At 37.8% G+C, this 17,691-nt stretch overlaps 1 protein-coding gene across 1 annotated transcript in view; it reads right to left on the bottom strand.

Annotated features, from left to right (window-relative positions):
* LOC128647377 (cytochrome c oxidase assembly protein COX18, mitochondrial) overlaps positions 1–17,691 on the bottom strand; it is a 49,555-nt gene that overhangs the window by 9,878 nt on the left and 21,986 nt on the right. The window contains 3 exon segments of the mRNA XM_053700162.1: positions 2,173–2,294; positions 4,768–4,934; positions 16,729–16,833. Coding sequence (XP_053556137.1) covers positions 2,173–2,294; positions 4,768–4,934; positions 16,729–16,833 — 394 coding nt within the window.

Genomic DNA, 17,691 nt, shown 5'->3' with positions numbered 1-17,691 from the left:
AGCTCACACCTTTTTCAAGCTCATTCCTTTTCTCTAATTTACGTATCAGTCCTGGTAAGCTGGGTTGTGGTGTTCACAGTGAAGGGTAAGGGTCTGAAGAGAGTCCAAAGTAGACAGTTTTTAACGTCAAGGCCCCAAAGTCATTCAGCTTTCTCCTAATATGCACCTTAATGCTGAGATTTTAGATGGTGCTTACGTCGCAATGTCTCAGGAGATCCCATACTGAATGGCAAAGATGTTGATGTCAGGCAGATATGCTTCTGTCCTTTTTAGTTTGTAAAGAAGCACGTTAGCATAGTAAGGAACAAACAAGAATTTCTTAGACACTTGGTTGTTTTTACAGTTACCCACTGGAAGCCTTTGCACCTTGCCATGTCCTTCCAGCCAAGTTTCTGCCTACTCTATGTATTACATCCATCAACTGCATACTTTGCCATAGCATATTTAAGTACTTCCCAGTGTTGTTTCCATAGTGTGACCACTGGCTGTAGTGGACTCAATTGTGATCTGATTTATCTCTTACCACTTCTTATGCTCCCTCCCTGGCTTCATCCTATCTAGGTCTGTTATATACAAGTATTACGGACATGTCTCTGTGATTTTTTTATTTACGTTGATAATATATTCAGTAGTAATTTGAGCAGTTTGCTTAATCCCATTATAAGAAAAAGGAGATTAGGGTACTAAATGAACAGTTAGCCATAATTAAATCATCATAGACTAATACAGTTCAAAGGTAGAGTCCAGCACCCCTATGTCACAGTAAACGCTGTAAGAGGACCGCCACCCCCACTAATTCAACAATAGCACCGAAACAGCAGCACATTTAGATAATTTCTTCACTTTATTATCAAAAGACTCATACCACAACGTTTCGGGAGTCACCCCTTAGTCATGTGAATACAAAATCATCACACCTGTATCACTATTTATACTCTGCAGGTGTCCACCTCACCTATACTACTCTAACACCCTCCACTGATAACAAATAGAACTACAATCACCTATACATCATTTAATTCACTCTATAAAAATCACTTGACTTTCTAATCAATTCATATATTATTACATAGTTAAAAAAATACTGACCAATCCAAATCCTGATTTAGGCCCTTAGGCTCGAGTGCCTCAGTCAGGGTTTGGATTGGTCAGTATTTTCTTAACATTTAGGGTTCAAAGTAATAATATATGAAATGATATATTAAATGATGCATAGGTGATTGTAGTTCTATTTGTTATCAGAGTAGTATAGGTGAGGTGGGTGTGTACACCTGCCGAGTATAAATAGTGGTACAGGTGTGATGATTTTGTATTCACATGACTAAGGGGTGAAATGTTGTAGTGTGTCTCTTTTGATAATAAACTAAAGATATTTTCTACATGTGCTGCTGTTTCATTGCTATTCTCATCATAGACTAGTCCTAATATCAGTACCATCATGTACACAATGTACTCAAGACTTGTTGAGCATGTTGCCTTCTCCAATTTTCAACAAAATAAAAATCAGTTTATTCTTGCAACCTTTACATTTCATCTAAATTCTCTAGGCAACTCTTAAAGGAACATTAAACCCAATTTTTTTCCTTTCATGATTCAGATAGAGAATACAATTTTAAACAACTTTCTAATTTACTTCTATTATCTAACTTGCTTCATTCTCTTGATATTCTTTCCTGAAAAGCATATCTAGATAGGCCCAGTAGCTTCTGATTGGTGGCTGCACATAGATGCCTTATGTGATTGGCTCACCTGTGTGCATTGATATTTCTTTAACTAAGGATATCTAAAGAATGAAGCAAATTAGATAATAGAAGTAAATTGGAATGTTGTTTAAAATGATATTCTCTGTCTGAATTATGAAAGAAAAAGTTTGGGTTTAATATCCCTTTAAATGCCCCTTCCTGCTTTTCTATTAAAGGGATAGAAAGGCCAAAACTAAAATGCAGGTGCATGTTGATTTTGAATAGTAACTTTTTTATAATATACTTCCATTGGCAAAACTGCTTCTAGTAAAAGTTAATATTGATTTTCAGTGGCATATACACATATGCTGCGAGCACCTTGTGCACCAGCATTAAAAACACCACACCTTCTAAGAGACTCAGTGGTGGTTTGTATGACACAAATTTGAGGGTTAGTGAAAATAACTTGAATATCTGAACGGTATATTACCTCTACGATCAGCAAGTTGAGGATCCCTAATGAAATGGGAAGTATCCAGGTAGAATCTGGCATTGTAAGATCAGGAAACCAGAGTGTTCCGCCTTCTGCCAGATGGTTGTGCACAGCCTCACCTGTGAGTACAATATTTAGTACACAGTTGACTGACAAACTTTTTAAAAAAATACACGTTAATTTACCTCTGGGTCATTGTAAAACAATAGATTAGCTTCTACAAAACACCCCAAAATTTAAACGAAATTTAGTTTTTAGTAATTAAAATACAAAAGCAATAACTCAGCAATATCATATTCCCCCATAACCCATCTTTATCCTCATAGAAAAAAGCTTTATATTGCAACTCATGAACAAGCAAATACCACTGTAGTTATGTTATGTTAAGGGGAGAGTTAACACCTTGAGATTTTAATATAAAATGTTTAGTTATGCTGTGCATAGAACAACCATGCAATATACTTATTTGTCCCCATTCTCATTTAATTAAGCGCTGACAATTTTAGTCATTCTTGAAATGCACACTAAAGACTTATCAAAGTTAACCCTGCTACATATCTTTCCCTAATTGGTAACAATTTTGAAATAATGAACCCTGGCTAGCCTTGTTGTCTGCAGACTCAAACCTTGATTGGCTCCTCAAAATAAGGCAAGTAGTGGGTGGAGTTTAGTTATTGAAAAACAAATGCAACAAACAAGATGTTCATTTGTTTTAAAAATCTTTAGACAATTCATTTCTGTAGCAAGACAACAGAAATGTCTTCTAATGACAAGATATGTACTTGTCCCTTTAACATGAGTTACATTTTTAGATACTAACATAACTCCTCTTGAACGCGGAAAGATAGGCAAATATTTAAACAAAGCTAGAGAAAAAACTGCAGTTAGATGGAGCATATGGGGAAATCTACTATTTTCTTGGTTTTGAAGAAAAGAATACATTGATGTGTTTTAAAGACGTAAAGCAAGGTTAGGCATGCACGCATGGCGAGAGAAATATGGAACTTTAAGTACTGGATCCTTATAACTTTCATATCAATGTTCTAGTAAAATTCTAGATTGTAATATTTTAATTGATTTAAAAATGTTACGATGATCTAAACAAAAATCTGTTGATTTTTAATTCAAAACAACAACAAAACACTGCTATTGTTGTATTTTTAAAAATATCTCAGCTTTCCTTTTCACATATATCACCAAAGGGTACTTAACCATTTCGGGGGGGGGGGGGGGGGGGGTCCTATTGTGCTATCCTGGTGTCTAGTGGCAGAGGAGGAACTGCTATGTATCCAGCCAACACACCCAGAAGACTTTAACAATGATCTGACCCATACTTAATGTATCCAGACAGGGAGACTTGCAACACTGCATGTCTTAGTACTTATGGGACTTCATAAAGGAATTCAAGAATGCCTGAGATATGCCTAAGGCTACCCTTATAATAATAATAAAGCTTCAGGAACAAATATGGGCAACATTATGGTTCTTTTCAAACTACAAAATCTGTTTTAGTTTTTCAGAACTTCTGTCAACCCTGTTTTCTCCCTTCCCTCTTCCCCTCCACCCATTTGTGGCAATTCTTAATTAATGATAGGAGTCAACATTCAGCATAACATTGCATCTTCAGCAAGGACTTGAATTTGCGCCGTTTAGCATTTAGTTGTGAAAGTAAGCTCTCATCACACAATCATTTTGGGCACTGGATGTCTAATTTTCTCTACCCCCTTACTCATGCACACAAGTCATTCAGGGTCATTAAAGTGCCATAAAACATGTTGAGATCTGTGCATATCCTAAAAAGGGCTAATTAAGTAAAAATAGTTTGCATAAAAAAATGTCTAAAAATTGCTGGCAAGTATTTTGAAATCATTTTCAAAAATAAGTAACAATACTTAAATAGCCATGCAGTCTGGAGCTGTCTGCTCCACCACCTCTTATCAGTGTTTAGACACAGGCATTGCATTTCAACTGAGTTCACAGCTTCTAGCCATGCTCCATCAGATAATCGCTGTGCACTTTGGCATTCTACCAAAACAACAATGGATATAGATACAGCCATAGAAGGAAATGTGTGGGGGGAGTTAGAGCTGTACAATTCACAAACTAAAAAGAAAGGGTTAATGGTGAGGCACTGCAGTATTAATTTGCATGTAAAGTAATTAAAGTACATATATTTTTGTCTCTGTCCCAACTTGTTTATGTCCATTTCAGGTAATTAATCATATGCCCCAGGAGTTCAAAATGTATCAGCCTAAGATGAGTCACTATCCTTTACTGGAATCTACAACAGATTTTTTTGGGCACATGGTGGGGTCTTTTCAGTGGACAAACTGAGTTTCTGAGAACAGGACACTCTTAATTTGTGAAATAATAACTGTTCTACTTCCAAATATATTTGCTATTTATATTCATTATTTAACCAAAAGTGATTCCCTAATGAAACTGACATTTCTTAGACTTGGAGCAAGTTCACCCTCTTTGCACTTGTAGTTTATTTAAAACCAGACATGTGAATATACAGATGACAAATGAAAGTACCCAAGGACTTGGTCGTCATGTTCAAAGTTTATACCACAAAATTGTATCATTTACCTGAACTGGAACCTGCCCCATATAAACTTAAATTCCGCAGAGCAATGGAAACAAAGACCCACATAGGGATCTGGATCCAGATTAGTAGACTGGCTTTAAATGGATGACAATTGTCTCTCACATACAGCCCTGAGATAATTCGTTGCAGGTTCTTCCTGAAATAAAATCTGGAAAAAAATAATTAAACACATATTTTAGAATATGCTCATTTTATACTGGCACTACAACAGCTACAACACAAGCTTTGCCTTACGATAACTAGCCTCTACAAAACAACATACTGAAACAATAACATCATTTATGTAAGAACTTACCTGATAAATTAATTTATTTCATAGTGGCAAGAGTCCATGAGCTAATGACATATGGGATATACATTCCTACCAGGAGGGGGCAAAGTTTCCCAAACCTCAAAATGCCTATAAATACACCTCCCACCACACTCATACCTTAGTTTAACGTTTAGCCAAGTAGTGAGGTGTAAAAAGGAGTAAAAAAGCATACAAAAAGAGGAACTGGAAAAAAGAATGTGCTTTTATACAAAAGAAATCATAACCACCAAAAAATAGGGTGGGTCTCATGGACTTTTGCCACTATGAAAGAAATTAATTTATCAAGTAAGATCTTACATACATGATGTTTTCTTTCATGTAAGTGGCAAGAGTCCATAAGCTAGTGACATATGGGATATAATACCCAAGATGTGGAAATCCACAGAGTCACTAGAGAGGGAGGAATAAAATAAAAACAGCTATTTCCGCTGAGAAATTAAATCCAAATAATAAATAAGTTTTCTTTAAAAATTTCAAAAAACTCAAATCATAGGCGGTAGAATCAAACAGACAGCTGCCTGAGTAATATTTCTACCAAAGACTACTTCTGAAGAAGCAAATACATCAACATTGTGAAATTTAGTAAAATGTATGCAAAGAAGACCAAGTTGCTGCTTTGCAAATCTGATCAACTAAAGCTTCATTCTTGAAAGCCCAAGAAGTGGAAACTGATCTAGTAGAATGAGCTGTAATTCTCTGAGGCGGAGACTGCCCCGCCTCCAAATAAGCCTTGTGAATCAAAAGAAATGGCAGAGGCTTTCTGACCTTTCCTGGAACCATAGAAAATAACAAATAGACTAGAAGTCTTTCTGAAATCCTTAGTAGCCTCAACATATTTCAAAGCTCTTACCACATCCAAAGAATTCTTAGGATTAGAACACAAGGAAGGAACAACAATTTCCCTACTAATGTTGTTAGAATCGACAATTTAGGCAAAAGTTTAAACAAAGTCGTAAAACAGCTTTATCTTGATGGAAAATCAGATCAGGAGACTCACAAGAGAGAGCTGACAACTCAAACTCTAGCAGAAAAGATAGCCAAAAGAAATAACACTTTCCAAGAAAGTAGTTTAATATCCAAAAGAATGCATAGGCTCAAAAGGAGGAGCCTGCAAAATCCTTAAAACCAAACTGAGACTCCAAGGAGGAGAAATAGATTTAATAACAGCTTTGATACAAACCAAAGCCTTAACAAAACAGTGAATATCAGGAAGTTTAGCAATCTTTCTATGAAATAAGACAGAAAGAGCAAAGATTTGTCCCTTCAAAGTATTTGCAGACAAACCCTTATTCAAACCATCCAGAAGAAACTGTAAAATATTAGGAATTCTAAAAGAATGGCAAGAAAAATTATGAGAGGAGCACCATGAAATATAGGTTTTCCAAACCAGATAATAAATCTTCCTCAAAACAGACTTACAAGCCTGTAACATAGTGTTAATCACTGAGTCAGAGAAACCTCTATGACTAAGAACTAAGCATTCAATTTCCATACCTTCAAATTTAGAGATTTGAGATCCTGATGGAAAAATGGCCCTTGAGACAAAAGGTCTGGCCTTAACCGAAGTGGCCAAGGCTGGCAGCTGGACATCCGGACAAGATCCGCATACCAAAACCTGTGAGGCCATGCTGGCGCTATCAGAAAAACATGAGATTGTTCCATTATGATCTTGGAGATTACCCTTGGAAGAAGAACTAGAGGCAGAAAAATGTAAGCAGGTTGGTAAAATCAAGGAACTGCTAAAGCATCCACCATCTCCGCCTGAGGATCCTTGGATCTGGAAAGATATCTGGGAAGTTTCTTGTTCAAACGGGAGGTCATCAGATCTATTTCTGGAAGACCCCACATCTGCAAAATCTGATGAAACAAATCTGAATGGAGAGACCACTCCCCGGATGCAAAGTCTGATGACTGAGATAATCCGCTTCCCAATTGTCTACACCTGGAATATGAATCACAGAAATTAGACAAGAATTGGACTCCGCCCAAGAAAGTATTTGAGATACTTCTTTCATTGCTAAAGAGCTGCGAGTCCCTATCTGAGTATAATCCCTGCACCATTGATCCAGCATGCAAAGCTGCAGAGGTCTCATATGAAAACGAGCAAAGGGGATCACGTCCGATGCTGCAGTCATAAGACCTAAAACCTCCATGCACATAACCACTGAAGGGAATGATCGAGACTGAAGGTTCAGACAAGCTAAAACCAATTTCATTCGCCTCTTGTCTGTTAAAGACAGAGTCATGGACACTGAATCTATCTGGAAAGCTAAAAAGGTGACTCTTGTTTAAGGAATCAATAAACTCTTTTGTAAATTGATCCTCCAACCATGCCTTTGAAGAAACCACAATAGTTGTTTCGTGTGAGATTCTGCTAAATGAAAAGACTGAGCTAGTACCAAGACACCGTAAAAATAAGGAAACACTGCAATACCCTGCTCTCTGATTACAGATAGAAGGGCACCAAGAACCTTCAAAAAGATTCTTGGAGCTGTCGCTAGGCCAAATAAAAGAGCGACAAATTGGTAATGCTTGTCTAGAAAAGAGAATCTCAGAAACCGATAGTGGTCTGGATGAATTGGAATATGAAGATAAGCATCCTGCAAGTCTATTGTGGACATAAAATGCCCTTGCTGAACAAAAAGCAGAATAGTCCTTATAGTCACCATCTTGAAAGTTGTGACTCTTACAAAACGATATAAAAACTTCAGATCCAGAACTGGTCTGAAAGAATTCTATTTCTTTCGGACAATGAATAGATTTGAATATAAACCCAAACCCTGTTCCTGGAGAGGAACTGGTACAAACACCCCTGAAAGCTCTAGATCTGAAACACATTTCAGAAAAGCCTGAGCCTTCACAGGATTTGTTGGAACATGAGAAAGAAAAAATCTTCCCACGGGAGGTCTTATTCTGAAACCTATTCGATACCCTTGAGACACAATATTTTGAATCCACTGATTCTGAACAGAACCTGTCCAAATTTCCTGAAATAATTTCAATCTGCCCCCCATCAGCTGAACTGGATTAAGGGCCGTACCTTCATGCAGTCTTGGGGGCTGGATTTGGGGGTTTTTAAGGCTTGGCCTTATTCCAATTTGAAGATGATCTCCAATTGAAAATAGAGGCCTTAGGGGAACGAGTGTTTTTTTGTTCTTAATTCTGACGAAAGGAACGAAAACGATTAGAAGCCTTAAATTTACCCTTAGACTTTTAATCTTGGGGTAAAAAAAACTCCCTTCCCCCCAGTGATAGTGGAAATAAAAGAATCCAATTGAGAACCACATAAATTCTTACCCTGGAAAGATAGAGATAGTAATCTAGATTTAGACACCATTCAGCATTCTAAGATTTAAGCCATAAAACTCTTCTACCTAAAATAGCTAAAGATATAGATTTAACATCAATCTTAATAATGTCAAATATAGCATCACAAATGAAATGATAAGCATGTTGAAGCAGAAGAACAATGCTAGACAAATCAGAATCTTCTACCTGACGAGCTAAACTGTCCAACCAAAAAGTTGAAGCAGCAGCCATATCAGTCATAGAAATAATAGGTCCAAGAATATAACCAGAATGTAAAAAAGCTTTTCTGAGATAAGTTTCAATCTTTCTGTCTAAAGGATCCTTAAAAGAAGTAATATCTTCCATAGGGATAGTAGTAGGTTTGGCAAGAAGTAGAAATAGCCCCATCAACTTTAGGGACTTTTTCCAAAAACTCTAAATTAGCCACAGGTAAAGGATACAAATTCTTAAACCTAGAAGAAGGATTAAAAGAAGAACCAGGATTAGACCATTCCTTAGTAATCATATCAGAAACAGCATCTGGAATAGAAAAAACCTCAGGAGCAACCTTTGAAGGTTTAAAAACAGAATTTAAACATTTACTGGCTTTGTTATCAAGAGGACTAGACTCTTCAATACCCAAAAGTAACCAACACTTCCTTTAACAAAGAACGAATATAATCAATATTAAACAGATATAAAGATTTGTCAAATTCAGAGTCTGATTCAGGATTCAGCAGAGGATATTTCAGTATGTTGTCGGTCAATACAAACTTCATCAGATTTATGAGAAGTTTTCTAAAAGACCTTTTACGTTTATTTGAAGGCGGAATAGCAGACATAGCCTTTTCTATAGCTGCCGCAATATAATTCTTTATATCTGCAGAAATATCAGGTACATTAGATGTTGAAGGAACAACAGAAGATGTATTTGTACTAATAGAAACATTATCAGCATTCAACAGCTTGTCATGACAAATGCCACATAATTGAGCTGAAGAAATAACTTTAGCTAATTTACAACAGACACACTTAGCTTTGGTAGAACTGTGTTCAGGCAGCATCAGACTGAGACATCTTGCAAAATGTACAAAGAAAAAAAAACAACATTTAAACAAAATATCCAATTTCCTCATATAGCAGTTTCAGGAATGGGAAAAAATGCTTATGCTAAAGTAAGATGCAGAAAAATAAGCATCATAGCTCTTAAAAATATAAAGAGAACCAAAAGCATTAAAGGAAGAGGGATTATATACAAAATAATTTTGGCGCCAAGTATGACGCATGACGCAAAAGGAAGTGAAACATTTTTGTCGCCAAAGCTAACACCAGGAAATTATGCAATTTGCTTCATAACAAGTGCGACTTTGCACCAAAAGAACTAACGTCAACAAAGATACAGGAAATGACGAGACTTGCGTCACCATAGACGCAACTTCGCACCAAAAAAAAAAATTTCGGGCCAAGAATGACGTCATAAAAAAACGGCATTTTGCGTCCTCGCGTGCCTAGTTTGCCCACAAAAATTTTTGAAAAACAAAGTCAATATGAAAGGACTGGAACCCCAGGTAAGAAAAAATTAAAATAATCATCCCAAACATAATTTCCATACTGAAACTGAAAGTCTGCAAAGAAGGGAAATATACATAGACCTGACTTATGGCAAATATAAGCAAACACATATATTTAAAACTTTACAATATAATATAAAGCACCAAAAATAGCTGAGAGTGTCTTAAAAAATGATACATACTTACCAGAAGACACCTATCCACATATAGCAGACAGCCAAACCAGTACTGAAAAATATCAGCAGAGGTAATGGTATAGTAGTATAAAGTTGATCTGAAAAGGGAGGCAGGGGATGAATCACTGCGACCGATAACAGAGAGCCTTTGAATAGATTTCCCATGGGTGAAACCATAAAATCAATAGGCGATATTCCCCTCACATCCCTGTGACAAACACTGTACTTTGAGAGGAATTGGGCTTCAGAATGCTTAGAAGCACCTATCACAGAAGAAATTAAGCACAACTAACTTCACCACCTCCATAGGAGGCAAAATTTGTAAAACTAAGGTATTAGTGTGGTGGGAGGTGTATTTATAGGCATTTTGAGGTTTGGGAAACTTTGCCCCCTCCTGGTAGGAATGTATATCCCATATGTCAATAGCACATGGACTCTTGCCACTTACATGAAAGAAAAGTAAATGCACTCCATATATTTTTTTACCAGGAGCAAACAATTTAATTCCGTTGTCCAGTGGAAAAATTTTGAGGGTGCTGTAATATTGTTTTTTTTTTCCTTTCAGAAAGGGACATGAGACAAAACGTTCTCATTCTATTGCAGATTCACGTGTATGTTCCTGGCTTTGCTAGGAACACTTTGGGCCTTTTGAAATTATTTAGTTAATGAAATACACGATTAAAATAAATAATGTGAACTTATTATAGAGAAAGTTACATAGGATAGTTGATCTAAAGCTCTCCTCTCTTGCTAGGTTAAGAATTCTTGTCAGTACTGCAAAGTCCCATAATGAATTTAAAGGGATAGAAAGGTCAAACATGAAATGTGCATGGATGCATTCCAGCTTGAAATAGAAGAGTTTATGCCATATACTTTCATCAGTAAAAAAAAATTATTATTGTTTTTCAGTCGTATAGGCACGTTTCCTGTGAAGGCCTGTGCACCTGTATTCAAAAACTACATTTTCTCAGAGTCAGCAGTGACTTGAATGTCACACATGATGTCTTCAGAAGCAATACACACCACCTATAAAAGCTCTCTAAGAAAATGTAGTATTTCAATACTGGTGCACAGGCCCCCACAGGATATGTGCACATGCCACTGAACAGTAATAACTTTTACTAGAAGCATTTTAGCTAATGAAAGTATACTGCAAAAATGCTTCTATTTCAAATTCACCTGTGCACATTTCATATTTGACCATTCTATCCCTTTAATAAAGGCAAACTTTAGCTTGAAAACGGTTTATCTCCCTATGAAGAGTTCTGGATGTGAAGGAGAGATCCATGTTGCAATATATAGCTCAAAAAAGCCCCCAAACATTTTGTGCGATTTCTCTCCATGTAGACGAGTTTTTGATCATCAAGCCCATAATCTTTCAAGAGGGAATATGTTCACTGAATCCTATATTGGTAAAATTGTCATCCTTTTTACCCTTAGCCCTAATTTTACGTGACACATTCAGCTAAGTGCTTAACACACTAAGCTGTCCCAACATCCTCGTAGAGAATCAAGTTATTCATTAACTCTTGTGCACCTTGTGTTTAACCCCTTAATGACCGAGGACGTGCAGGGTACGTCCTCAGAAAAAAGGCAGTTAACGCCTGAGGACGTACCCTGCACGTCCTCGGTGTGGAAAGCAGCTGGAAGCGATCCTGCTCGCTTCCAGCTGCTTTCCGGTTATTGCAGTGATGCCTCGATATGGAGGCATCCTGCAATAACCTTAGATGGCCATCCGATGCAGAGAGAGCCACTCTGTGGCCCTCTCTGCACCGGACATCGATGGCCGGTATCGTTGGTGGGGTGGGAGCCGGTGTGGGAGGTGGGTGGCGGCCATCGATGGCCCTGGTCTTGTGGAGGGGGGCGGGATCGTGGGCGTGGAAGTCCGGGCGCGCGCCGGGGCAGGGACCGGGTGGGGACCGCTGCACTACAGAAAAAAATGTGTCCCAAAATAAAAGTGGGACCAATAATTAAAAAAAAAAAAACCCTTAGGCGTTATTTAGGTGGTGGGGGTTGATCTATTGGGGGGGGGAAATAACACAACAGAAAAAATAAAAAAATAAAATAAACATTTAATTGTGCAAACTGGGTACTGGCAGACAGCTGCCAGTACCCAAGATGGCCCCCAATAAGGCAGAGGGGGAGGCTTAGAGAGCTGTTTTGGGGGGATCAGGGAGGTTGGGGGCTAAGGGGGGATCCTAAACACAGCATATGTAAATATGCTTTTTTTTCCTTTAACCCCTTAAGGACCAAGGCCATTTTTCAATTTCTTTCCCTGAAGGACCAGGGCTATTTTTAAATTTCTGCGGTGTTTGTGTTTAGCTGTAATTTTCCTCTTACTCATTTACTGTACCCATACATATTATATACCGTTTTTCTCGCCATTAAATGGACTTTCTAAAGATACCATTTTTTTCATCATATCTTATCATTTACTTTAAAAAAATGATAAAATATTAGGAAAAAATGGAAAAAAAACACACGTTTTCTAACTTTGACCCCCACAATCTGTTACACATCTACAATCACCAAAAAACACCCATGCTAAATAGTTTCTAAATTTTGTCCTGAGTTTAGAAATACCCAATGTTTACATGTTCTTTGCTTTTTTTGCAACTTATAGGGCCATAAATACAAGTAGCACTTTGCTATTTCCAAACCACTTTTTTTCAAAATTAGCGCTAGTTACATTGGAACACTGATATCTTTCAGGAATCCCTGATTAACCCTTGACATGTATATATTTTTTTTTAGAAGACATCCCAAAGTATTGATCTAGGCCCATTTTGGTATATTTCATGCCACCATTTCACCACCAAATGCAATCAAATAAAAAAAATTGTTCACTTTTTCCCAAATATTTTCACAAACTTTAGGTTTCTCACTGAAATTATTTACAAACAACTTGTGCAATTATGGCATAAAATGGTTGTAAATGCTTCTCTGGGATCCCCTTTGTTCAGAAATAGCAGACATATATGACTTTGGCGTTGCTTTTTGGTAATTAGAAGGCCGCTAAATGCCACTGCGCATCACACGTGTATTATGCCCAGCAATGAAGGGGTTAATTAGGGAGCATGTAGGGAGCGTCTAGGGTTAATTTTAGCTTTAGTGTAGTGTAGTAGACAACCCCAAGTATTGATCTAGGCCCATCATGGTATATTTCATGCTACCATTTCACCGCTAAATGAGATCAAATAAAAAAAAAAACGTAAAATTTTTCACAATTTTAGGTTTCTCACTGAAATTATTTACAAACAACTTTTCAAAGTATGGCATAAATGATTGTAAATGCTTCTCTGGGATCCCCTTTGTTCAGAAATAGCAGACATATATGACTTTGGCGTTGCTTTTTGGTAATTAGAAGGCCGCTAAATGCCACTGGCGCATCACACGTGTATTATGCCCAGCAGTGAAGGGGTTAATTAGGGAGCATGTAGGGAGCGTCTAGGGTTAATTTTAGCTTTAGTGTAGTGTAGTAGACAACCCCAAGTATTGATCTAGGCCCATCATGGTATATTTCATGCTACCATTTCACCGCTAAATGCGATCAAATTAAAAAAAACGTAAAATTTTTCACAATTTTAGGTTTCTCACTGAAATTATTTACAAACAACTTTTCAAAGTATGGCATAAATGATTGTAAATGCTTCTCTGGGATCCCCTTTGTTCAGAAATAGCAGACATATATGGCTTTGGTGTTGCTTTTTGGTAATTATAAAGGCCGCTAAATGCTGCTGCGCATCACATGTGTATTATGGCTAGCAGTTAAGGGGTTAATTAGGGAGCTTGTAGGGAGCTTGCAGGGTTAATTTTAGCTTTAGTGTAGAGATCAGCCTCCCACCTGACACATCAGACCCCCTGATCCCTCCCAAACAGCTCCCTTCCCTTCCCTCCCCCACAATTGTCCCCGCCATCTTAAGTACTGGCAGAAAGTCTGCCAGTACTAAAATAAAAGGTATATTTAAAATTAAAAAAAAAAATTGTATTGCATATTTACATATGCAGCTGTGTAGGACCCCCCGTTAGCCCCCAACCTCCCTGATCCCCCCAAACAGCTAACCCTTCACCTCTACCTTACTGGGAGCCATCTTGGTTACTGGCAGCTGTCTGCCAGTACCCCTGTTTTCAAATACAAATGTGTTTTTTTTTAATTTTTTTTATTATTTTTTTATTTTTTCTGTAGTGTAGCTTCCCCCCCCCACACAGACCAATTACCCACCCGCTCCCAGATCCCTTAGATTTACTTTTGTTGGGGATTTTATCCCCCCTTACTGCCACTCATATAGCATGTATTGCTGTAGTGTAGCGGTTCCCACCCGCTCCCTCCCCGTGCACGCGCCCGTCCGCCACCCCCTGTGCACGCCGCTGCATCCCCGTGCGCGCTCCCGACTATCCCGCCCCCCGATCCCGCGCCCCTCTCTCTTCAGTTTTTCATCGATGGCCGCCCACCCCGCCTCCCACGGTCAGCTCCCACCCACCAACGATTGCGGCCATCGATGCCGGTGCAGAGAGGGCCACAGAGTGGCTCTCTCTGCATCGGATGGGGGAAAAAGGTTATTGCAGGATGCCTCGATATCGAGGGCATCACTGCAATAACCGTAAAAGCGGCTGGAAGCGATCAGGATTGCTTCCAGCCGCTTTAATCCCCAAAGTCGTACAGGGTACGTCGCTGGTCTTTAAAGACCAGGTTGTGTGCGACGTACCCTGTACGACTCGTGTCGTTAAGGGGGTTAAAAAAAAAAAAAATCTTTATTTTAGTACTGGCAGACTTTCTGCCAGTACTTAAGATGGCGGGGACAATAGTGGGGTGGGGGCGGCAAGGGCGCTGTTGGGGAGGGATCAGGGGGGGGGATGTGTCAGGTGGGAGGCTGAACTCTACACTAAAGCTAAAATTAACCCTGCAAGCTCCCTACACACTACCTAATTAACCCCTTCACTGCTAGCCATAATACATGTGTGATGCGCAGCAGCATTTAGCGACTTTCTAATTACCAAAAAGCAACGCCAAAGTCATATATGTCTGCTATTTCTGAACAAAGGGCATCCCAGAGAAGCATTTACAACCATTTGTGCCATAATTGCACAAGCTGTTTGTAAATAATTTCAGTGAGAAACCTAAAATTGTGAAAAAATTAACGTTTTTTTTAATTCGATTCGCATTTGGCGGTGAAATGGGTGGCATGAAATATACCAAAATGGGCCTAGATCAATACTTGGGGTTGTCTACTACACTACACTAAAGCTAAAATTAACCCTAGAAGCTCCCTACATGCTCCCTAATTAACCCCTTCACTGCTGGGCATAATACACGTATTTTGCGCAGGGGGGCATTTAGCAGCCTTCTAATTACCAAAAAGCAAAGCCAAAGCCATATATGTCTGCTATTTCTGAACAAAGGGGATCCCAGAGAAGCATTTACAACCATTTATGCTATAATTGCATAAGTTGTTTGTAAATAATTTCAGTGAGAAACCTAAAGTTTGTGAAAATATTTGTGAAAAAGTGAACAATTTTTTTTATTTGATCGCATTTGGCGGTGAAATGGTGGCATGAAATATACCAAAATGGGCCTAGATCAATACTTTGGGATGTCTACTAAAAATAAATATTTACATGTCAATGGATATTCAGGAATTCCTGAAAGATATTAGTGTTCCAATGTAACTAGCGCTAATTTTGAAAAAAAGTGGTTTGGAAATAGCAAAGTGCTACTTGTATTTATGGCCCTATAACTTGCAAAAAAAGCAAAGAACGTATAAACATTGGGTATTTCTAAACTCAGGACAAAATTTAGAAACTATTTAGCATGGGTGTTTTTTGGTGGTTGTAGATGTGTAACAGATTTTGGGGGTCAAAGTTAGAAAAAATGTGTTTTTTTTTCCATTTTTTTCCTCATATTTTATAATGTTTTTTTATAGTAAATTATAAGATATGATGAAAATTATGGTATCTTTTGAAAGTCAATTTAATGGCGAGAAAAACGGTATATAATATATGTGGTTACAGTAAATGAGTAAGAGGAAAATTACAGCTAAACACAAACACCGCAACAATGTAAAAATAGCCTTGGTCCCAAACGGACAGAAAATGGAAAAGTGCTGCGGTCATTAAGGGGTTAATAAACAGCATATGTATTGATTCTTCTATGGGATATCTACTTTTAAAAGGTCCCACAGATTCAACATTTTTACCAATTTTTATACTTGCAATATCTGAAAGCACACACACAGACATAAGATTCATCTGTTTATTTTTGTATAGCAGAACAAGGCAATTACTAAAGGTCAGCACAGTCACTTTGACTTACAAGGATGAGTTTTAAATGTTAAACAAAAAAAAAATCTAATAACTCGGAGAGCATTCAATTTGTGGTATGCTTGTCCAATAGTGGAAAATTAAAAAGAAATAAGCAAAAAGAACGTTGTGGGACTTTTTGTTTTTACGAACAAGACATCCGTCACTTAGGGATAAAGGAAGGGAAGGTACATCAAAACACATTCTGATATATACGACTCTCAGGGCATTTTTTCTGGTTTGTGACTATACCTAAAGAAGTTACCGTTTGATTTTAAGGTGTAAAACAGAACTTACTTAGCAACTTTATCAGACCAGCCATGTTGCTTTCCATAAACAGCCACTTCATAGCGGAGTTGTTTTGCTAAGCTGTCTATTTCAGTCTGCAAATTTTCCACCTAGCTGGGGCCAAAACAAAAAAAGGTTAGAGAATGACAATAGACTTGAATTTGTTCGTTTGGAAAAGTGGTCAGAATTGTAAGTGTTCTAGCGCTCATATAAACAGAACACATGCACATTAGTATTAGTAATGCATAAATGCATGCTCTGACAAATTAAAAAAACAAACCCAAAAATAATATGTTGCTTCGGCACAGTAAATACTGATGGATTGAAACCAGGGTCCTTGTTGTTGGCTTCATTTAATAATCATATCCATCCTATCCTATTCTGAGATCACAATTTAGTAAGAATAAATTAATAATCTTTTTTTTTTAAATGCAAATCTTTATTGATAAACTCAAAATAGTTACAGATATAGGTACAAAGTAAACTGTATATATCAAGTCCTTCAAGAGAGTCTCTGATGGCATAACTAGTGATCTTGAATTTGCAAATGTCTCTGAGACAGTGAGTTGCCATCCCTCCGATGGAGGGGAAGATTGTCTCCAGCAGGACGTATAGTTCATTTAGGTCTTGAGGGGTTTTTTTTGCATTTGTTTTAACATTTTTTAACTATAGTTCTAAACAAACAATGTAGAACAGTTTGAAAAAGAACACATTTATCTTATAACATTCACAATCTGTTTCTTTTAAAGGGTAGAGGGGTAGGGCTAAGGGTAACCAGGGGTGGTTTCAGTTCTAGAGGGGGGGAGGCATTAAGGAGAAATGGGGGCAAGCCGTTCTCTAGGGGAGAGGGTGAATAGGGAAAAAGAGGGTTGTTGGGTATGTAGTGTGTCGGGGAGTGTTGCTGTGTCTCTCTGGTTATTGAATTAAATTAAAGCGAAATGCCTTCCCATGTAAGAAACATTTGTGTAGATC

The sequence above is a fragment of the Bombina bombina genome, chromosome 2, assembly GCF_027579735.1.
Source record: "Bombina bombina isolate aBomBom1 chromosome 2, aBomBom1.pri, whole genome shotgun sequence".
NCBI classification, from domain to species: Eukaryota; Metazoa; Chordata; class Amphibia; order Anura; family Bombinatoridae; genus Bombina; species Bombina bombina.
This window is presented reverse-complemented; position numbering and strand designations above follow the sequence as displayed.